The sequence below is a fragment of the Leptosomus discolor genome, chromosome Z (genome assembly GCF_034619465.1).
Source record: "Leptosomus discolor isolate bLepDis1 chromosome Z, bLepDis1.hap2, whole genome shotgun sequence".
NCBI classification, from domain to species: Eukaryota; Metazoa; Chordata; class Aves; order Leptosomiformes; family Leptosomidae; genus Leptosomus; species Leptosomus discolor.
The window spans coordinates 64827330-64848806 of NC_141419.1; the positions used below are offsets into that span (position 1 = coordinate 64827330).

General features: G+C 40.4%; 1 protein-coding gene across 1 annotated transcript; it reads right to left on the reverse strand.

Annotated features, from left to right (window-relative positions):
- Positions 1-1669: 1669 nt before the first annotated feature.
- ZNF366 (zinc finger protein 366) lies at positions 1670-14167 on the reverse strand. The gene is made up of 4 exons (XM_009949551.2): positions 12863-14167; positions 10554-10745; positions 4693-4867; positions 1670-2205 (listed from the first exon to the last, which is right to left on the reverse strand). The coding sequence occupies exons 1-4, from the start codon at positions 14156-14158 to the stop codon at positions 1670-1672; spliced, it is 2199 nt and encodes a 732-aa protein (XP_009947853.2). The 5' UTR covers positions 14159-14167.
- Between the last annotated feature and the right edge of the window lie 7310 nt (positions 14168-21477).

The window sequence follows — 21477 nt, forward strand, 5'->3', positions numbered from 1 at the left end:
ATGCCATGTTTGAGCCCTGAAAAATGGAACTATCTTCTGCAACCTTGGACTACATAAATGCAGTTCTATATGATGAATAAGGCTGCTGCCCTATGAATACTCATTAGCTGGTAGGTGTGAGAATCATTAGTTCTGTAAGGTGAGTGGGTTCTTATAATGGCAGAGGGCTGCAGCTACATGACTCTAGCCTTAGCAAGCCATGAGTGTATGACTATATTTAATTATAACTTGCTACATATTGAGCATTATAGCAAGGTATTTCAAATCAAGAACTTGGCAGGTAAGTGAAGAAATAATATTTGAAAAAGACGTGCCATATATATGGATTTTAACCTTTTGAGCTGGCATGTCAGAATGACATAGGACTAACTAAATGACTTATTAAATCTTCCTTATAAGCAATAGGATGGTGCGGGGCTGTTTGTTGTCTATCTTGAAGATGCAGGAATGAAGGTGCTGGTCAAACTATTCATGCAATTAACGGAGTGTTCTTAATGGAATGTGCTTTTAGCATCTTTGTTATGAGCATGTAATTGTATGGGAATCAGAAGAAGAAAGTTGCAAATGACTCAGTAAAAACAGCATGAGTGGAATTCTTCTGAAAGGCCTGGAGCTTACTGGTCAAACCATGTTGATAAGGGAAAATTTCTGACTCCAATCAGTGGAAATCCAGAAACACTTCTCCTCTGTGAGGTACTGCTTGCCCTGTAAGGGCTCTTTTTTGGCATAACTTCTAAAATAAAACCAGGTCAGACCTGTGTATTTCAAAATCGTCCTTACTAGCAAAGATAAGCTGAACAGATAAGCAGCAAAATTGCGTCATTTTCTCAGTGAAATTAATCATACTGCATTATGTGTAATTACAGCAAGACTTGCAAGTGCTACACGGTGCTGCTGCTTGTTAGACATATTTGTCTGAGCAGACAGTAGAACAAAACATCAACACAGTGCATGCTATTTCACTTAAAGAATTGCTGAATGCTCCCATGGTGACTGAAACATAGCAAAGCACAAACATCCCTTGGGCCAGAGGAAAAGCTCCTGTGACCATGTTAAATTCCAGCCCTTTCAAAGCCTTACAGAGCTACCCTTTACTGTCTCACAAGAAATCAGTATTTCTTCTTAGTTTCCCATTTCTCATTGTAAGTGGTTGAACTAACAGTCACCTCAGTAAATGAAAGTATTTGGACTGTGTTGGTTCTGAGAGTAACAGCATTTTCATGCACATGATGTTTAATAGTACTCTTGCTTATACTGTGAAATACTTAGTATTTTCAGATTTTTTTTGAGAGGTATGGTTAGAAGTTTTCATATATATCTAGCCAGACAATAAATCAAAGGCTAAAGGATGTTGCTTGTTGATAACTAGAAAATTGCATATAAGTCTCTATCACCACAGAAAAAGGAAAATAAATTTCTGTACCCATCCCGTTGTCTGCTTATACATAAGATGGATAAGTATAAAAATATTACTGTTCAATATCTATTGCATTTCTTGGTGACCTTGGACTGCTTTATTCTTTTAATGTATGTGTTTTTCCTTAAATTATTTTTAATAATTTGGCTTGTTTATTTCTAAAGACTACTACAAAATTCCAGGCTTTGGTAAATTACAGCTCATGTTAAAAGCTGTGTAGTTCCCATTTTCCAGCTGTTTAAAAAGTCCATTTTAAATGCCTATAAGCATTGTTTGTTTTTCCATTTTTCTTTCCAGCAATTCTTTCAAACTCTTGTTCCTGTGCTTGAAATACAAGTAATCGGAGAGAGAGTGGCCAAGTCTGGCCTTTTCAAAGGACCTCAAGCTGAGGTGTTCTTTGTTGTTTGCAAGGTCTCTCTCTCCTTGGCTCTCCTGTTTGTCTGAATTTCCTATTCTCTTCTCCAGTTCTTCCTCACTTAGCACTTCTTCCTTCTCATTGTAGTAGGACTCTCTGAAGTCCTTCATCATGCACTCACGTTTGCCAGACAGATCTTGAGCTGCGTACAGCTTGTTGTCATCATGGTGGTACATGGCAGGGCTGTACTGCTCTGCCTCGTAGCAGTTGTCTTCCTCTTCTTCCTGTCCTGAGCTTCCCTTGGCACTCTCACCATCCGAATGAAATGAGATTCCCTTCCCTTGGCTTTTCTGGGAAAGATCAAAGGGCTCTTCCTGTTCCAAGCTTCTCAAGACATTTGTCTGGGACAGAGAAATTCTTCCTCTTCCAAAACCTTGTAGTAGTTTGAGAGGAGGAGAAAAGGAAATTTTACTACGTGATACATGGCTGAAAAACAAGATATGAGGCTGCCTTCTGTTTCATACTTTACCTTTGTCTTCCACTCAGGTATCTCCAAGTACTTTATGTCTCATGGCATCTCCTTTGAGATGCTCTTAAAAGAATTACCATTGTATACACTTCACAGCCAAGTCAGGACACAAAAAACATTGCACTGTGCATGCCAGACACATGGTGAGGGAGCTAGAAATAAAAGTGAAGTGGCCTGGCCTCTTGTAAACTACTTCGCCAGTGAACCTGCTCACTTCCTCCTTCCTATTTTTTTTTTTTTTAATTAAAACTTTAATCTAAAGCATCATAGGCCATAATCAAAGTCCCAGGTTTTGTACTTTTTTTTTTTTTTTTCCCCAGAGGGGTGGAAGAGGTTAAAAACCATGTCAATTCTATGTTCTGTGGACACTGGTTCAATGCTACTACATTAAAAATGAAAAGACAATCCAGTCTCATCAGTCTACAACCTCCACTCTCCTTAATTTTTTCCTCTTTCATTCACTGAGAAGCCACTCATGCCAGTGAAAAGCTCTATGCACTAGATAGTGCTTCAGCTTGTGGAAATCATTATAAACAAATTATGATTTTGAGCGGTGCAGTATAAATCTGACTGTAGTCCTGAAACTGGCTTGTCTTAATAATTGTCAGAGTGTCTCCCCTTTTGCTGGAAACCCAGGAGGCACCTGTGGACTCAAATGCTCTCTCACCATTGGGACGCTCTGAAGAAGATTCAGACACTGCAGGCATAGTCTATCTCAAATAAAAGAATAGTGACAGTACTGGGATGAGGATTTCACCCAACAGAAAATATCTAAGAAAGCCACTATTTCACTTGCTTTGTTTTGGTTTATTTTGGTTTGGTTTGGTTTTTTCCCCCCAGTAACTGAATCCAGTTTCTGATGGATCTGTACAGCCTCACTAAATAGAGCTGCTACTTTGCAACAGGTTGTATTTGTTAAAATGGTTCATGAGCAGGTGGCAGCCCTTAAAAATTATCTTGTGACTGATAAGCCTCAATTGGTGAAGAATCACTGTACACTGAAAAGCTCTTAGGCTGTCTTCAATTACAAGTAATTGTGTAACTAGTGCAGTGCTGTAGGAGATTTACAGGGAAAAAAAGAGGTATTTATTTCGTTACCTGTTAGGATCTTTGTAAATTTTATGCCAAATGTCATTAGAGTATGTGTTTTACGTACGTGCTAGGCTGTCCTAAAACCCGAATTTGAGAAACACCAAGAAATCTTACCCATGAAAGAATTATTTATCCAGAAGGACTTAACAAACCAAGTGTCTTGGATACCAAAACTCTAAAAACAATTCTCCCTATTTCCCCCACTTCTTTAGATAGCATTGGCATGTGTGCACACATAAGGCTGACTTTAGGAAGTGTAGGTGGGAGATAAGCAATGCTTTGCAGGATACCCTGGGGAGTTAAAAGTCCATATGTTTTGAGATGGGGGAGGAGTTTCTCCTCCTGTTCACATGCTTCTTTGTAAACTGGGACTTGAACCCACGGCCTTCGCCTAATGTCAGCTATGTCAATATGGTACAGAATAGCCAGGCTCTTGGACAAAGAGTCATTAGGCTTCCATTCCAGACTGGAATGCAATAAGCAGTGAGCAAGACCCATGAAATCTTCTGCATTTTTTACTTCTTTCAGCTTTGAATGAATTTATGATTTATGATGTACCTCAAACATGAGAGAAAAACTATAGACTCCCAACCAGATGTGTCTGGGGAGAAATTCTTGTCCGTGGCTGCTAGGCTGTGGTCTGTCAGCCTCTGGCAATCAAGCCCTTTGAAACTCTAACATTTTTTCAAAAATAATGGAACTACACCTTCAGGCAGGAAGATCATGTTATCAAATTGTTCCCCTGGCCAGTTACATGTGCCACAGCCTCACTAAGGCTGAGTATCCATCAGCTCTCTCCCATTTGTGTCTCAGGGTACCCACATGCTGGGAGAAGCTCTGTGGTGCTATGAGTATTGCACCTTCTTACAGGGATAAACAGGGAGCCCTGGGCTTAAGTACAAAAACATTTGGTATGGTTCGATAAATCCTCTGCTCACACTACTGACTGTATACTCCCTAACATCTGACGACAGCAACTTACTGCACTAAAATTATTCCTTTGTGCTTATAAATACTGTCTCATTTTGTCTCCATCTACTCCTCTATCTTGGTCTGTACCTCTGTGTCATCAGATAGCTAGCCTGAAAGGTCTCTGAGAAAACACTCATTACCTTGGGGATCTCTGATCTGTAGCCCTGGAGTAATATAGATGACAGTTAATAACAACCTCCCAGACTTACGGGATTCAAACAGCATTGAATCAGTACAAGATAGTGGATCTGTGGTACAAAGCCCATTTGGGTTTAGTGATATGCATCTTCAAATCTTTCAGAAAATAACCTTGCTGAAAAATATTACCTTGTGAATGAAATCCTCTTTCCATGACCCCATGTTTGACTTTCATATGCCGGGTTAGGTTCCCTTTCAAGGTGAATTTGCTGGGACAGTAGAGGCACTTGAAAGGCTTACTGTCCGAGTGCAAGTGCATGTGTCCCATTAAATTGTGCATTCTATTAAATTCCTTTCCACACAGCTGTAAAAAACAGTAAAAATGAAAATTATTAGTTCAAAGATGTACTTCCAAACAGAACATTTTAAAAGGAAATAGGATCTGCTCTTCTCAACTTGAGCCCTAGCAGCTTCTGGCTGCAATTTGTTTTTCAAAGATACAAGCAAAAAACCTACAGGTAAGAATCTGTGATTGAGTCTGATCTATCCAGGGCCACCTGCGCTGCTGCCATTTTTTTAATTTGGTGACTAGAACAAACAGTCAAGGATTCCCCAAAAGCAGGAAATGTTGTTGTGAGGAGGGGAGAGACTTAAGTGCATAGCCTGGAAGGCTCTTAACTTGAATGAAATTTGACATACAACTTTCTGTCCTGGTGAACCATTTCATTTGTAGTTTATAAATCTAGCCTTTAATCAAGAACAACGCCAGGCATAGATGGAGATACAAGATAAAACTATTGAAGTGTTTCTGTGAAACAGTCAAGCAGAATATTACTTCTCCTTAAGTGGAAATAAAATGGCTGCACATTTTACTTAAAGCTAGAAAAAGCAATTCCTTTTTTCCTTTGTTTCTTGCTCCCCCAATTTCCTCTGATCCTTTTATCTTCTGTTTACCAACTTCTGTGTTTCGGTGTCTCTGGTGAGTAAGCTAGAATTTAAACAGTCATGGAGCTGCAAGAATGACTCAGCTTTCCCTGAAGTATGTTCCTGCCAGCTCAAGCCATTGATGTGGCAAGTTTCCCTTTGATGAAACAATAAGGAGGTTTTTTTTTTCATTGTTGTTGTTTATCTTGATGGGTCCTTTTGTGGTCTGGTCCCGTGTAAATCAAATGTATTTCCAAGACATGAGAGTTTGACATCACTATTACAAGCTTCTAGTCTTACTTGTCTTCTGGTCTTTCCTTATCAGGATTTATAATTTTATTCACATTCAAGTGGCTATTTCCATCCTCTGCAAACTGCTGTTTGCTTTTTACTTCAGCTCCCTTTTTTGGAATGGTTTTAGACAAATACTTTTACTATCAGATTTTATTTTTTTTTGTGATCTTTGTTGATCAGCTAGAATCACTGTTACTGAGTAACTGAAACTTTCCTCAAGCAATGTATTTACCTGGGAGAAAATTACTAAAAAGTAATTACTGAAATTCCACCAAATTTTTGGTCTCATCTGACTTCTGATTTATTTTGATAGTACAGAAGGTCTGCTACAGTACTTTTTGATTCAATTTCACAAAGCCATCACCTGGAGTATCTGGATGAAATAGATAGTGGAATGATCCTTGGTGAAATAGTACTGTATCCTTTGCATCTTAAACCAACTCTTGAGGGAAAACGGAAGCAGTTCATTAATATAAAAAATTGCAGGGTTATAGTTTTTAAATAAAAACTAGAGCTGAGTCAATGCTGCAAAAAGAAAAAGTCTGGAAATATTCACCTGCTTTTAAAAAAAATACTTGCTTCAGCTGCATAAGCTCTCCTATAATTTGCTCTCTGTTGTTTTGGTAAAATGGACATTCTAGTAAATAAGTTTATCAGCAAAGTGTTCACCAAGACAGTGGGGGAAAAAGAGAGAATAGCCACTGAAAATGAGTTATTAATTTGTAAAAGTAAGATATCTGATTCCAAGGGTCATCCACCCACTGAAGAAAGAGGACAGTCTCTTCTTTGCATTCAAAAAGAGAGCTAATATGCTGGATTACTTAGATTCAGGCAAGTGAATGCACCAAGAAACCACTCTGAAAGTGCTGGGAAGAAACAAAGAAGAGAAGAAACGTTGATGAGGACAGAAAATTTGCAAGGAAGAACGGCAGCTGATGGTATCTTGACAGCTGCTGGAACCACCTATGACATGTCAATATTTCTCTGGCTACAAGAATGCCAATAATAACACCTCTCTAATACCTCTTAGCAGAAGGCTTCTGGTTATCTGCTTGCGTTGTGGCTAACCTGGGTTCTCACCAGCTTTTGCTTCCTGGTAGCTGGGTCTTTACTTCTCTAGCTAAATTGGCAATCAAGGAAAATCAGGTTGAACAAGTGAATGGCTAGAGTACTTCACGCAATCTTTATCGTTATAAGGTATTGACTATAAAAATGGGTCTAGTAGGAGCATTTATTTTGTTTCTGTCAAGGCAACATTTATTTCTCTTTCTTCATAATGAAAAGACAGGGGACTTTGGAAAGAATAGTTCCTTACAGCATAAAAGTTCTGTGTCTCTGAATAAAGGGGGTAGGTTTTCCATTTCCCAAAGTCATTCACAGGCTTAGGGATATGTAATGTGCTCTTGTCCTGAAATCTCCTCTGGGGACACGAGGAAATGGTACTAGAGGTGTGGCAGGAAAATGAAAGAAATGCAGATATGAAAAATTTTTTTCAGAATGATGGCTCTGTGTGGCATAGTCTCTGGGTAACCTATTCTTTTCAAAGGACACAAGACAACTTTCAGATGAAAGTCCATGACCTACAGGGTGAAGGGAGCAGGTTTTGGGCTCACGTGCTAGAAGATAGCAACTCAGAACTAGCTGGGTTCACCGTTAGTGCTTAAAGAACAGCCTGAGTCTGCAGACCAAACTAGGAAGATGTACAAGATTTCCTTTCTCTGTGACAGGGCACGGGTGTAAGCACTGATGAGCAGAGTGTGAGAGATGACCCTGAGCCCGTTGTACGGGAGGGAGCTCCAGCAGAACTCACTACAGAGCACCTTAGCACTCAAGGAGATGCAAGGCTCATGCAAGACATCTTGGGATAATAGGAACAACATATTTACTTGTGGATATTTTGTTAGACTGGTTGCTTCAGGCAAAACAAAATTCAAGCGCCAAAGAGAAAGACCTTAGCTGCAAGTCTGCTGAACATACTTTGTTGCATTGGCTGGTGAAATGGACTTCAGTACAGTTTACTAGAAAAGCTGAGTTTGTTCAACACTACATTTTGTCTTCCTAAGCCACCACATGAAGTATCACCCTTCCACATTTGTCAGTCTGTTTTGTTTCTTCCCAAAGTACTCATCTCTCGCATTTAGTTTGGTTTTTACTCCTGATCTAAACCCATGGTATTAGATGGGGAAAATTGGAGTTCAAAACATCTGCTGCGAACTGTATTTGGCTGGGCTGGACAAAACTTCATTGCATCCTTTATAGGAGGTCTGAAGCATTGCTGACTTCGGCACTAAAAGCAAGTGTAAATTTCATAGGAGCTTCCTCTACAAATCAGAATTAACACTATTGCACCAGTTGGTGCAACTCCTTCAGAAGTCTTCAGTGTCGTTTTTTTTTTAATAACAGAAATAAACAAGGCAGCACAGGTTCAGGCCTTAAAACACTACAGAGAAGTTCACTCCTCAGAGAAAAATCAAACACAGATCCAGGTTGCAGTTGGATGAGGAAACAGAAGGGACAACAATTTGCTACTCCCTCACTTCAGATAGTCTGTACTTAGCTGTGATCAGACACTTAGGAAAGCCTCATGTTTTCTTTTGCTGTGAGAAAAAGGTAAAGAAAACCATTGCATGTGGTGAAGTAGAAAGGCTACTGCTGTGCTTTCTTTCCCTTGCATTCTTCATCTTTTTTTTTTTTTTTCTTCATAAGAAGGGTGTTCCTTTCCTCAAAGAGAGAGGGAGAGGGAGAAAGACTGTAAACTGTCCAAAAGGACCGTGAGAAAACAGGAAGCTTTGAAAAGTACAAGAGAAAGCAAGATGAAATCTATTTGCAGGCGGTTCCCCGGGGACATGTGAGCCATTGTTAAGCAGGCTGTTCATACAGCTATATCCTTCCTTCTGCTGAGGAGGAGCTTGGTGCCAAAAGGCTGCTATCTGGTCATTGCCTTAACCCTCTGAATACCAGCCAGAAATGCTTGCTTGAGCCTTTCAAGGGCTCTTCCAGAGAGGCAAGGGATGTTCCTAAAGCCAAAGCGCAATTCCTGATTCTGCCTTTGCTTATCGTTACAATCTCCGCTCCGTTCAGGGGCACTGGTGTTGATTCATACCCCTTCAGCCATAGGAAAAACTGGTTCACTGTGCTTACTTGTTTCTTTCCTCCTATGAACATTGGGTGGGGACACAGCAGTACAAAAAAAAAAAAAAAAAAAAAAAAAAGAGAAAGAAAAAGAAAAAGAAAAAGAAAAACAGGTGTTCTGTAGAGCTTTTGTTACCAGCTGGAAAACATACTGGTGGTACTCCACGGTTCAAACTATTGCTATCTCCAGGTTTTAAGTCTGTCATCATCAAACCCTAACCTGAACACAAAATTCCAACTAATCTGCACATGCTGTGGGTCCAGATGTTGTATCCAGAACAGTTGATCTTTTCTGAGATTTGAGGAGTCGGAGGAGGATTTTGACTAAATGGGAACAAAAAGAGAGGATTGCAAGTGTTCTTGAAGAGTGAAAGTCTCCAGCAGACTTGACATGGAACTAGCCAAGCATTTCAGAAATTGTTTTATGAATACAGAATAACGTAATTCCTAGTATGTAAAATAACTTTTTAATAGGACAAATGCTAAAGTTGAAAGAGTTTGCTATTTGTTTTTCAAAGTGAAATGTTTCAAAGTTATCAAAGCAAAATGAGGAAGTCAAAAAGATTAATTTTGACATTTTCCTATTAAAATTATCACTAAATGCCCTATTTTCCTGTGACGTTTTGAAGTTCTACATATTTCAAGAGAAAATAATTCCATTTAAAATTTTTCATCCAGCTCTACTTCTCAAGGAAACATTCGTTTTAAGAAAATATTTAATTCCATAAAGATGTTGGATGAAAGAGTTCAAGAAATTGCTTCCAGATCAATTTTCAGTTACTTAGGCATAAACTGGGTAATATGCTCCACTCTGTATTTATAGCCCTCTTAGAGCAGATCACAGTGGGAATAAAACCTACAACCTTTGACTTCACAAGGTATGACTACAGTAATGAACCAGATAAGCAGCAAAAGGAATGGATGTAGTGACCAATACTGAGTAAGAATACGAATACGAATAATTCATAAGGAAGATATCAGAGATGAGCACTGTCAAGAAAGTGAAGGCCTCAAAGGAGGAGGGAGGAGAAGAGAGGATGGAAAGAGAATGTCAACCTCCAATGTGCTGGAGGGAGGCAGCAAACTGGAATTTGCACAGGATCCTAAAAAGTACAGATGGTCTCAGAGGCCGTTTTGTTAGGATACTGATGTCCTGCCCTGAATTTCAGTCTGGTAGTTATATTTGGACCACTCAAATTGCTTCTGCAGTAGTATTTTGCTGTGGCTTTCTTCGAGTCCTTCCCTGAACTGTCACATAGGATCACTGTGTGAAGTTGTGGCTGCTGCTTTTCCATGGTCCTCTGCAAGGTGCACGACTTGATCTATGTTTATAGTCAGTGTTTCAAGCCATTAAGCAGTTAGACTTCTGTTTGTATGGCTGTACTAAGCAAATGTCAGATATGTTTATTGTCCTCAAACCATGTGTCATTTAAATGCTCACAAAGCACAAAAAATATTTGGGGATGAAAGTTACTGATATTGAAGGGGAAGGGAGTAAATCACAGATATTTACGTCTATTATTTTGTGCTACCTAAGCAAAACCTGGATAAAGAAAGAAAACCAGACTGGTTTTTGTTGCTTTAAATGCAAATGCAGTATGGGTTAGCAAGTCTCGTTTTTCTAATTCTACCATATTGTAAGGTGTTAACACCACAGAAATATCCAGTGGTTTAATGCCTCTGCCAGCAAGTGCACTTACCTTGCATTTAAAGGGTTTGACATCAGAATGAACAATCATGTGGGCCTTGAGTGTCTGCTTTTGCACAAAGCTCTTGAAACACAAATGGCATTGATAAGCTCTGATATTGGTGTGGATCAGGACATGTCGCTTCATGTTGGCCAGCAGAGTAAACTCCCGGCCACAAATTCCGCATTTATGCTCTTTCACACCCTTTAAGAAACGAAAAAAATCAGAAAATTTTGTAGATGGAAAATTTTCTGGATCGTTTAATCTTCAGTACAGCAGTATATGAATTATTCATTCTGCATTAGCAAAGCAGGTAATAAATTTTTTAACATCATTTGCTCAAGTAATAGATACTTAATCTATTTTTTTGCTGGCAAATTCTTACAGGAATCTGAGAAGCAAAGAAGGAAAACAAAATGTAAGCTTAATGAAATAATGAGTTCTGTTTCCATCAGTAAGTTACAAATCAATGGGACACAGTCAGCAGCAAAGCTTCTCTGTCCTACTCTGCTGCTTATGTAAAGTATTGATCGAACGCGTACGCTTATTAACAAAGAATAAAAGCTAACCAGTCAAGAGAAAGTAGTGCTCGCCTTTGTTAACTGAAAATCATTGGCTTCTAAAAAACGCATAGCCCTGTTTTGAAGAAAGCTACAGAAAATACTCTGAAGCAGCAGAGTAGTCAAGCAATGTCACCAAATAAAAATATACACGTTACATTCAATGAACAGGAAAAACTGTTCGCTCTTAGTGAGACTTGCACTAACCCTAACAGAGTGATCTCATTTTATCTGGCATTTACAGAGCATTTCTAGCACCTTTTATGCTATCCAGTCAATTTACTAATGCCTAATTCAATATTCTTGCTCACACCCACATGGTCTAACTGCCAGCTCCTCAAAAAGTCATTTAGATGCTATGAAAATCAATCCATTTAAAAATCTGAGTATAACTTGCTGAAGGTAATGAGGATTTACTAGTGAAGTGCTGAGAGCAATTACTCCTCCTGCAGGCCCCCATTACAAAGAAGACTTGAAATGATCTCTACTTTTGTGTCAGTCAGTGTTTTTCACAGTTAATTGCGAAGATAAATCTGTGAAAACCAACAGTGGTTTTAAGTCTCTGCCTGTCTGATGTGAACCTGCATTTGGTCAGCTAAGTACTGCTAATTATGTTCACAGCTGTATCCACCTGCAGCTGTGGACAAAGAAGCAGAAGCTCTCTAAAGGCTCAGGGGCATTGCATTTCCTGTGACAAAAAACTACCAAGTCTTAAATTAGTAGAATTTTGCATGGTAAATCCAAAGACCAGGGAATTTCCAAAAAGAGCAGAAATTACGATCATGCAGTAGGGAAGAAAAAGCAAATGTGGAAGTAGGGGTTGTTGGTTTTTAAATGAAAATGTGTCAGTAAGACTGAAATTCTGTAGGTTTCTGTACTTTTAGTACAAAAGCCAAAATTCAAGTGTTGTTTAAAAAATATGCAAAGCTGGAAGCAGATTTTTATAAAATCTGTGGGGTTTTGACTTGTCTTAACAACACTTTTGTAAAGGTGGATAAGCCAATTTTAGCCATTCTTGAATGAAACAGTTCCTTTTTTCTATTTTTGGAAGTGATCTTTCTGGATGTGTTCTAAAGCCCACTCCTAGCCTAAACTGACTCTGCTGTCAGCAGTGGCAAGCCTGCCACTTGAAACAAATTAGCAGAGATTATTGCCCTGCTTGTTCACTTTTATTAACTGTCATTCTGGATAACTTATGCACAAAGGGAAATTTCTCTTTTTTTTTTTTTTCTCCTAAATGTCTCACTATAATGATTCTTCAAAATCTGTTGATTAGTAATATACTTTCTTTTGCTGCATACATACAGTCTACTGCAAATCCACCTACTTCCCAATTAAGGGAGCAAAGATATAGAACTAATTTTCAGTACAAAATTTCTGTTAAAATTTCAGGGGGGTTATACAGCTATGCAAAACTATGTTATGTCACAGAAAGTCATTCTGAAGATAAAACCCAGAAACGGAGAGATGGGAATACAGTTTTGGGCAGTTATACAGGTGATTTAATTGAGCTCCTGTTTATAACAAAGCAGGGTTTGTGTGTACTTTCTTGAAACTGACAGAGACATCTAGCTTTCATTATTGCCAGTGCTGCTAGGGCTTTTGCTCTGCATAAATCTCTCCAACTGGCAAAGGGCCAGCATGCATCTCTATAGACTGATTACCTTCTTTCCAAGGGGTTACATACATGTATCTTTAGTACCCTGTAATTCTTGTGCTACCTTGCGATGCAAGGTGAGAGTGCAACCCATGCTGGCTTACCTTATGAGTTAGGGAGTGTTGTTTGAGATGGTGTGGCTGCACAAACTCCATGCCACATTCGGTGCAGATGTATGGGCGGATGTCTTTGTGCTTCATCATGTGGTTTTGCAGCTGACTCGGGTACTGGAAGGTCTTATCACATTCAGTGCAATTGTACTGTATAGGGCCACGGTGGGTTGTTAAGTGTCTCTTCAGCTGGGCCAGGGTTGGAAAGTCCAGACCACACTCCACACAAATGTTCTCTCGGCCGCTCTCGTGCTTAGACTCGTGTGCTTTCAGCTCACTGGGATAGGCGAAACCTCTGCCACAGATCCTGCAGTTGTAAGGCTTGATGTCACTGTGTTGCATCATGTGTCTCTTAAGGTGACTGGTTTGAGTGAAAGCTTTGTGACATACCTGGCACTTATGTGGCCGCGTGCCCTGGTGTGTCAACATATGTGTGTGCAAGTGGCTCAGCTGCTTGAAGAGCTTGCCACATCGGGTGCAAGCATGTGGCTTAATTCCACTGTGCCCCAAGATATGGGTGACCAAGTTGTACTTGGATGTATACGACTTCTCACACATGGGACATTGCCAGCGTTTCTGTTCACCCCCGACATCAACATAGTAACTGTCATCTATCTGAAGGTTGACATCTACTCTTTCCACTTTCTGTTTATTTTCACCACTTGCTCTTACTTCAGCCCTCCTGAAGGGTGTCTCTGGAGGTCTTTTCATTTGAAAGGGGTTCCTGAAATGAAAGTTTGGTGGCACAATAAAAGGAAACATTAAGCCAGGGTGGACTTTAGGATAATAAGAGTAAGGAGCCTGCATGAATGCTGAGCTACTGGGCCATGCCACGTTAGGCTTCACTGGTTCTTGCTTAATGGGCTTGGCTCCAAAGTGCTCCAGAGTTCTGTAGAACTGAAAACCAAAGTTGCAGAGGTCGATCATCTGGGAACTGTACTTGGGCTGGGCTGGCTGTTGGAACACCAAGGGGAGACTGGGAGAGCCTATGTCATTGTGATCTTCAGGTCTGTCTGATGGTGATGAGGAACCCTCACGGTTGACAGAAGGAGGCATTTTTGTTGGCATGCTCTTGCGTTTCCGAGACCCTCCTTCCAAGGCCCCCTGGAATGTTTCCATGTCTCCAAGAGGAGGAGGGCCATAGTGGAAATGTGAGAGGTGTGATCTGAATTCTTCACCAAATGGAGTTGTTCTGTGTGGCTTTGATACAGGGCTCAATGGCTGCAGGCAGTGGGAGAAGGGAGAGGCTCGTGTACTGTCCACATTAAAACTCGTTTCTTCATTCTTCATCGTATTTGATTTTTTCTGCGCGGCCAAATTCCTTAAAACAAACAAAAACCCCAAATCTCTTTACTTCTTCCTGTTCTCCTGGATTTAACATTTTATTGTCTACTTTATTGTTTTGGAGGTTGTTTTTTTCTAACTAAATGCAACTAAGGATGTCTTAGATCCATATAAGGCAAAGGCGTTTTAAAGCAGGATTAGACTGGTTAGTGAAGAACCAAGAAGCTTTGGTCTTCCTATGGCAGAATTGGTGGTTTAAATCAAGTTTGACCCATACAAAATCTTCACAACTTAAACATGCTGTACCAAAACACACTATTACTTTGTGGCTGAATCTGTATGGCAATGTTTCTGCTTAATTCAGCCAGCCTATTTGTGGGCAAAATCCCGTTCTTGGCTGTGCATGCACAGGCTCTAGAAATTGGCGGTGCATCTAAAGGATATGGCAATACAAACAATAATGTGCACATTTATTATGGTTGTGACATGAAAAGCCAAAGCCAAAAAATGTTAAACTTCTTTGTATCATTAACATGTGCTGCTGTAACAGAAAACAATGGCCAAGCGATCTAAGGACATAGTGTACCATCAGGTTTTGTGCTGTGTTTCCTGGCTTCTCTCACTTTGTATTGTAATAAGAAGGCGGAGATTAATTTATTTTCTTTGTTTTAATCACAGAGATATTTACCTGGCAGATTTGGGGGAGGAAAGACCTTTGACAACTCTCCAAATTACATTCAGTTTTATAGACTTACTCCAGAGTTTTTTCATTTCTAAATAGGTGGGCAAAATCTCCACTAGAAAACTAAATATAGCATTAATGTCAACAACCCCCCAAATCTCCAGAATAATTGACACCTGAGAATACTTTGAGCCTTTCTAGTGGCACAGTGTGACAAGGCAGATTAATAATTTTCTTCTGGCAAAATTTGATGTTCCACTGATCATACAGTGAGCTTCTCCTGAATTTGGGGTTCATCTAATATATTGGTTATGAATTTTGGTTCATCTTAAATAAGGCTACTACCTTTTGCCTTGACTGTCTAGAATCATAGAATCATAGAATCATTTAGGTTGGAAAAGACCTTTGAGATCAATAAGGCCAACCATTAACCTAACACTGCCAAGTTCACCACTAAACCATGTCTCTAAGTGTCACATCTGCAAGTCTTTTAAATACCTTCAGGGACGGTGACCCAACCACTTCCCTGGGCAGCCTGTTCCAATGCTTGACAACCCTTTCAATGAAGAAACATTTCCTAATGTCCAATCTAAACCTCCCCTGGCACAACTTGAGGCCACTTCCTCTCATTCTATCGGTAGTTACTTGGGAGAAGAGACTGACTCCCACATCACTACAACCTCCTTTCAGGCAGTTGTAGAGAGCGATAAGGTCTCCCCTCAGCCTCCTCTTCTCCAGGCTAAACAACCCCAGTTCCCTCAGCCGCTCCTCATAAGGCCTGTACTCCAGACCCCTCACCAGCTTCGTTGCCCTTCTCTGGACACGCTCCAGCACCTCAATGTCCTTCTTGTAGTGAGGGGCCCAAAACTGCACACAGTATTCGAGGTGCGGCCTCACCAGTGCCCAGTACAGGGGCACGATCACCTCCCTGCTCCTGCTGGCCACACTATTGCTGATACAGGCCAGGATGCTGTTGGCCTTCTTGGCCACCTGGGCACACTGCTGGCTCATGTTCAGCCGGCTGTCGACCAGCACCCCCAGGTCCTTTTCTGCCGGGCAGCTTTCCAGCCACTCCTCTCCAAGCCTGTAGCACTGCCTGGGGTTGTTGTGACCCAGTTGCAGGACCTGGCACCTGGCCTTGTTAAACCTCATAGCATTGGCCTCAGCCCATTGATCCAGCCTGTCCAGATCCCTCTGCAGAGCCTTCCTACCCTCAAGCAGATCAACACTCCCACCTAACTTGGTGTCATCTGCAAACTTACTGAGGGAGCACTCAATCCCCTCATCTAGATCATCAATAAAGATGTTGAACAGAACTGGCCCAAATACTGAGCCCTGAGGAACACCACTTATGCCCTGTTGCCAAATGGATTGAACTCCATTCACCAGAACTCTTTGGGCCCAGCTATCCATCCAGTTTTTTACCCAGGGAAGAGCACGCCCATCCAAGCCATGAGCAGCCAGTTTCTCCAGGAGAATGGCATGGGAATTGGTGTCAAAGGCTTTACTAAAGTCTAGGCAGACAACATCCACAGCCCGTCCCTCATCCACTGATTGTCTTGTCATAGAAGAAGATGCAGTTAGGCAAGCAGGACATGCCTTTTATAAACCCTGAGCCTGATCACCTCATGTCCTGTATGTGCTGCATGATGGCACTCAGGATGATCTGCTCCATAAGCTTTCCCAGCACCGAGGTCAGGCTGACAGGCCTGTAGTTCCCTGGATGGATCCTCCTTCTGGCCCTTCCTGTAGATGGGTGTCACATTTGCTAACCTCCAGTCAACTGGGACCTCCCCAGTTAGCCAGAACTGCTGATAAATGATGGAAAGTGTCTTGGTGAGCACTTCTGTCAGCTCCCTCAGTACCTTGGGCAGGTCCTGTGTTCCCTTGGTTGACTAAGTCGTGTAGCAGGTTCCTAACTATTTCCCCTTGGATTATGGTGGCTTCATTCTGCTCCTTGCCTCTGTCTTCTAGCTCAGGGGGCTGGGTACCCTGAGAAAACTGGTCTTACTATTAAAGACTGAGGCAAAGAAAGCAATAAGTACCTCAGCCTTTTCCTTATCCTTTGTCACTGTGTTTCCCCCGCATCCAATAAAGGATGGAGATTCTCCTTAGCCCTGCTTTTGTTGTGAATGTATTAATGGAAACATTTTTTATTATCTTTTATGGCAGTAGCCAGCTAGGCTTAGGCCCTTCTAGTTTTCTCCCTGCATAACCTCACAACATCCTTGTAGTCCTCCTGAGGAATGCACTTATCTGAATGTGTGTGCGTTTGTGTGCATGCGTCTATCCAGGAAGAGGTTATGTTGGAAAACTAGGCATATTTTCCCTCTGTCACCTGTGATGGTGCTATTTATAACACTTCTTGGAAATGCTGGGTGGAGAGCATGAAGGTGGTTGGAGCACTAAAGACGCTCCTGTTTCTTTTACAGGAAGCTATGTGCTGGACAAGCCTACTTCTAAAGACAGACAAAAGCACATCTCTGTGACCCAGTTAGGCTGTGGACAAGAGAAGACATCTTAAAAACTTGCTTCCAAACAGATTCATTCCTTCCTTCAGAAAACCTAGGCTGCATCAAAAGAAGCATGGCCAACAGGTTGGAGGAGGTGATTCTTCCCCTCTACTCTGCTCTGGTGAGAACCAACTCAGAGTACTGCATCTAGCTCTGGAGTCCTCAGCACAGGAAAGACATGGACCTGTTCGAGCAAGTCCAGAGGAGGGCCACGAAGATGATCAGGGGGCTGGAGCACCTCCCCTATGAGGACAGGCTGGGAGAGTTGGACTTGTTCAGCCTGGAGAAGAGAACGCTCTGGGGAGACCTTATAGCGGCCTTCCAGTACTTCAAGGAGGCCTACAGGAAAGGTGGGGAGGGACTCTTCATCAGGGAGCGTAGTGATAGGACAAGGGGTAACAGTTTCAATCTGAAGGAGTGTAGATTTAGATTAGATATTGGGAAGAAATTCTTTCCTATGAGGATGGTGAGACACTGGCACAGGTTGCCCAGAGAAGCTGTGGCTGCCCCCTCCCTGGCAGTGTTCAAGGCTAGGCTGGATGGGGCTTTGAGCAACCTTGTATGGTGGAAGGCGTCCCTGCCCATGGCAGTGGGGTTAGAACTAGGTGATGTTTAAGGTCCCTTCCAACCCAAATCGTTGTATGATTCTATAATTCTAACATAGCAGACTGTGGAATTGTCTTTGAGATACTGTCTGAAGCCAAAGGCTCAGTGACAAAACTTTAAGATGGAAAATCTAGGCAAAGGGATCAATGAATGCACAAAGAAGTAATTGAAGCAAAAATTGTAGACTCTCTAACCTGATGATTCCAAAAACACCTATGATAGTGGAAAAGGCTAAAAAAGAAATTGCTTACAACTGGGACAAGCATCTCAGAATTGTACCAGGATGTGACACTCAGTCCCTGGCTCACTGATTGGAAATAGTGTACATACATATACACACTGTATACATACACTATTGTGTGTGTGTGTGTATGCGTATATATGTAATATATATAACTGTATGTTCTATCAGAAAGAATTGTTAGGGATTATGCTATGTTTCCTTGTCACCATAACTCTCTGGGCAAAATAAGGAACAATTAGATGTTGAAGATTCTTTGGATACAAAGGCTTGACTTATTAAAAAAGGAGAAGGGGAAGCGAGTCCTCTGAACACTGAAAAAGATTCCACTTCTTGCCAAAAGGGAAAACGCTTTTTTTCAAAATTAATTTTGAGCAAAGTTAAACTCACACAATTTGAACATAAAATATGCCTGTAGACCAAACTATTTCCTTCAAAGTACAGGCCTGTCCCTCAAATATCTTTTGTCTTGTGTATCTGATTCTTTCCCAGGAATATAGGTATAAAATGCTTCATAAAGCCCACAGCAATTGAGAATCCAGCTATGTTATTTACAGCTTTTGTTAGATTGTTGAAATGCTGCCAAAAATATACAGAGGTGACAGTGAGTTGTGTCTAATTGCTGTCTTGCCTCTTGGCTGCTAGTTACTCCCTTCTTCCACAGCCTGTTTTATGCAAAATTTCAATCTTTCTGGAATGTGAACTTATGGCAGAGGCTGTAGGACTGCTTGAAATTACTAGAAAGAAATAATTTCTTCGCACTACTAACCTTTGGTTGCTTTCGCTGAGCATTGTTGTTTATTCCAGTGTCCACGGCTACACACATCACAGGACCAAGCCTGTAAGGGAAAGTGTTTAAACAGTGACCAGCACAATCCGAGAGGTGTTACATAACCCACCAAAGAGCACCTAAAAGGGGAGGGAAAGTACAGATTTGCAGTCTAAGTATGGATCACCTTGCTGTTTTTTTTTTTTTTTTTCTCCTCAATCTGCCAAACTACATAATGTAGAAATTAATTGAGGAAAGATTAAACCTATACTCTCTTCTCATCTCCTTTCATGCTGGTAGCAAACCCTTGCTAATTTGAATGGGGTCATCATCTTCACTTTGACCAGAACTTAATTCCATAAAACTGTGAGTCCTGAGGAAACTATAGAATTGACTACAGATTTGACCATCATGCAAGAAATAGTTAAGGAGCAATCCTTTCTTCTTTAAATAACTTCAGTAGAGAACTTTAAAGCTTTTAATAGCACAGTTCCCAATAATTTTGTTATATCTAACTCTGGAGTTGACCTCATTTTAACACTCAACATTAAATAAGTAGGGGAGAATTGAAAAATTTTTGTGTTAAGTGTCTCCTAGGGACCTTTTCTGAATCCTACATGAGCACTTCAAAAATTTATTCTTTCTTCAGCACTTAGTATTTAAAGTGTAATGCTATGTAGTACAGCAGTGTGTGATTCTAAATATTGAGGTTAGTTTAAGCCTGGATAGATGTTACAAATTCTAGCTTTTCTCAGTAGTATTTCAGGTCCTAAGTTTTGAAAACTTGGTCTGGAAAGCTCTCTGAGATAGAAGTTTCCATGCTGTATTGGAAAATTAAACATAAAAAGAACCCTAAGCCTAGCACTCCAGCGCTTATTAAGAAGTTAATTTCTTTAGAACACATAAGCATCCTCATAGTTTCTTTCTTTTGTAAATAAGTATATTTGGAAATACATTCTTTTGAAAAATAGAAACACAAATATGCTCTCTCCCTGCTCTTTCAAAAAAAAAAAAAAAAGAAAAAAAAGGCTACAGTGAGTTCAGATAGTTGTTGAGGTATTTCTAAAATAGATTATCTATGCAGCAGCTAATAGTGTTAACTTCCATGAAAGAGGAAGAGAGTTTAATACAGAATATGAATCACCATTTTCTTTCTCATTTCCACTCATCGTATTTCTACAAAGAATTTTAAAAAGTATTTAAATCACACTATTCACTCTACAAGCACATGCATTGTTACAGCCTCCAGTTAATATTTTGTACTGAAGTCAACAGCAGATTTTCTTCAGAATTCAGTGGAACCAAGATTCTTCTTCTTCACAAGAAAGTGAAGATTCTTTCACTTGTATGAAAGTGCCTTCTGTCTACGGGCTAATAATAAGCCCACCCATAAAAATATGAAGATATGAAGTTTCTCCAGCTTAAACACGGGTTACCACTCTTCTGATTTTGCTCTTGGGCAACACAATGGTAAAACCAGAAATGAGACCAAGATGAGTGAAAGTGACATGTACCCTCTGACTAAGGGAAACAGGCTACTTTATTAGGACCTTTGCATTTGTATTTGCTATTTCAGGAGATGAAACAGAGGATAGTGTAGGAAATCTAAAGATAGCTGAAAAGGCTGAACAGCTTCTCTTATCTGGAAGAGAAGTTCCACGTTTAATTGAACATGTATGACTGTAGAAACCATGCCCTGTAAGACTGCATTTCTGCTTTTCTCTTGGGGCCTGAAATATTGGCAACCGTAAGGAAAAGAATGAAATCTAACAGCTGTTTCTGTGTTGGATCTGGTGGGGATCAGTGACAAATGACACACTACTGCATTTCTTGAGCTAAAGTTGAGCATTTGGAGAGCTTCAGCCTTATTGAACAACCAACTGTTTTTTATTTCAGTCGCTGACTTTCATAAAATATTATTATAGAGATGGTTATGGTTATCTTAATAGGTTTAATAGGATCTCCTTTGTTCAGTTCACACTTCCAAATACAATTTGGTTTTAAATGTATTCACTCATACAGATGTTGAACTAAGCACCAAATTCTTTATCTAGTTTTCACTCATTTGCTATGTATGCAAAACTTGCATCAGCCTCAGGATCTGACCAAAGGTGCTTTACTATGATCAATTGATCTAATTTCAGCAGCAAAGCAGTGCTTCCTACAAAATCTACAATGCTTTGAGTTATTTGTCAGACTTTGAAAATGCCAGGAACACCTGTACAAACATGGATGTGTCCATTACCGGTAAACAAGTATTTTCAGTTAGTAAACATCTGATCCTTCCTTACAGTTTTCACTGCCAGTTTCCTTCAATGGCAGCATGAACCTTCCATAAGCCTCTTTTTTCTTTCTCATCCCGCTCTTTTCTGCTGCCTCCAGTACGTGAGTAAAGTCATGCAATAATGTTGTTCCTCATTTGCTTTTCTGTTGGGAATTTCATAAATTCAGAGAGTTGGAAAGCAATCATGTGGATGATTTTAACTTGTAATTTTAAAGTGTATCTTGTCTGTT

Excerpts from the sequence above, each read along its gene's own strand:
- ZNF366 (XM_009949551.2), bottom strand. The coding sequence starts at position 14,158 with ATGAAGAATGAAGAAACGAGTTTTAATGTGGACAGTACACGAGCCTCT. Across the intron at positions 10,746-12,862 it reads AACACTCCCTAACTCATAAG|GGTGTGAAAGAGCATAAATG; the intron begins GTAAGCCAGCAT and ends CGTTTCTTAAAG. Across the intron at positions 2,206-4,692 it reads AAGAGGATTTCATTCACAAG|GTTTTGGAAGAGGAAGAATT; the intron begins GTAATATTTTTC and ends AACTACTACAAG.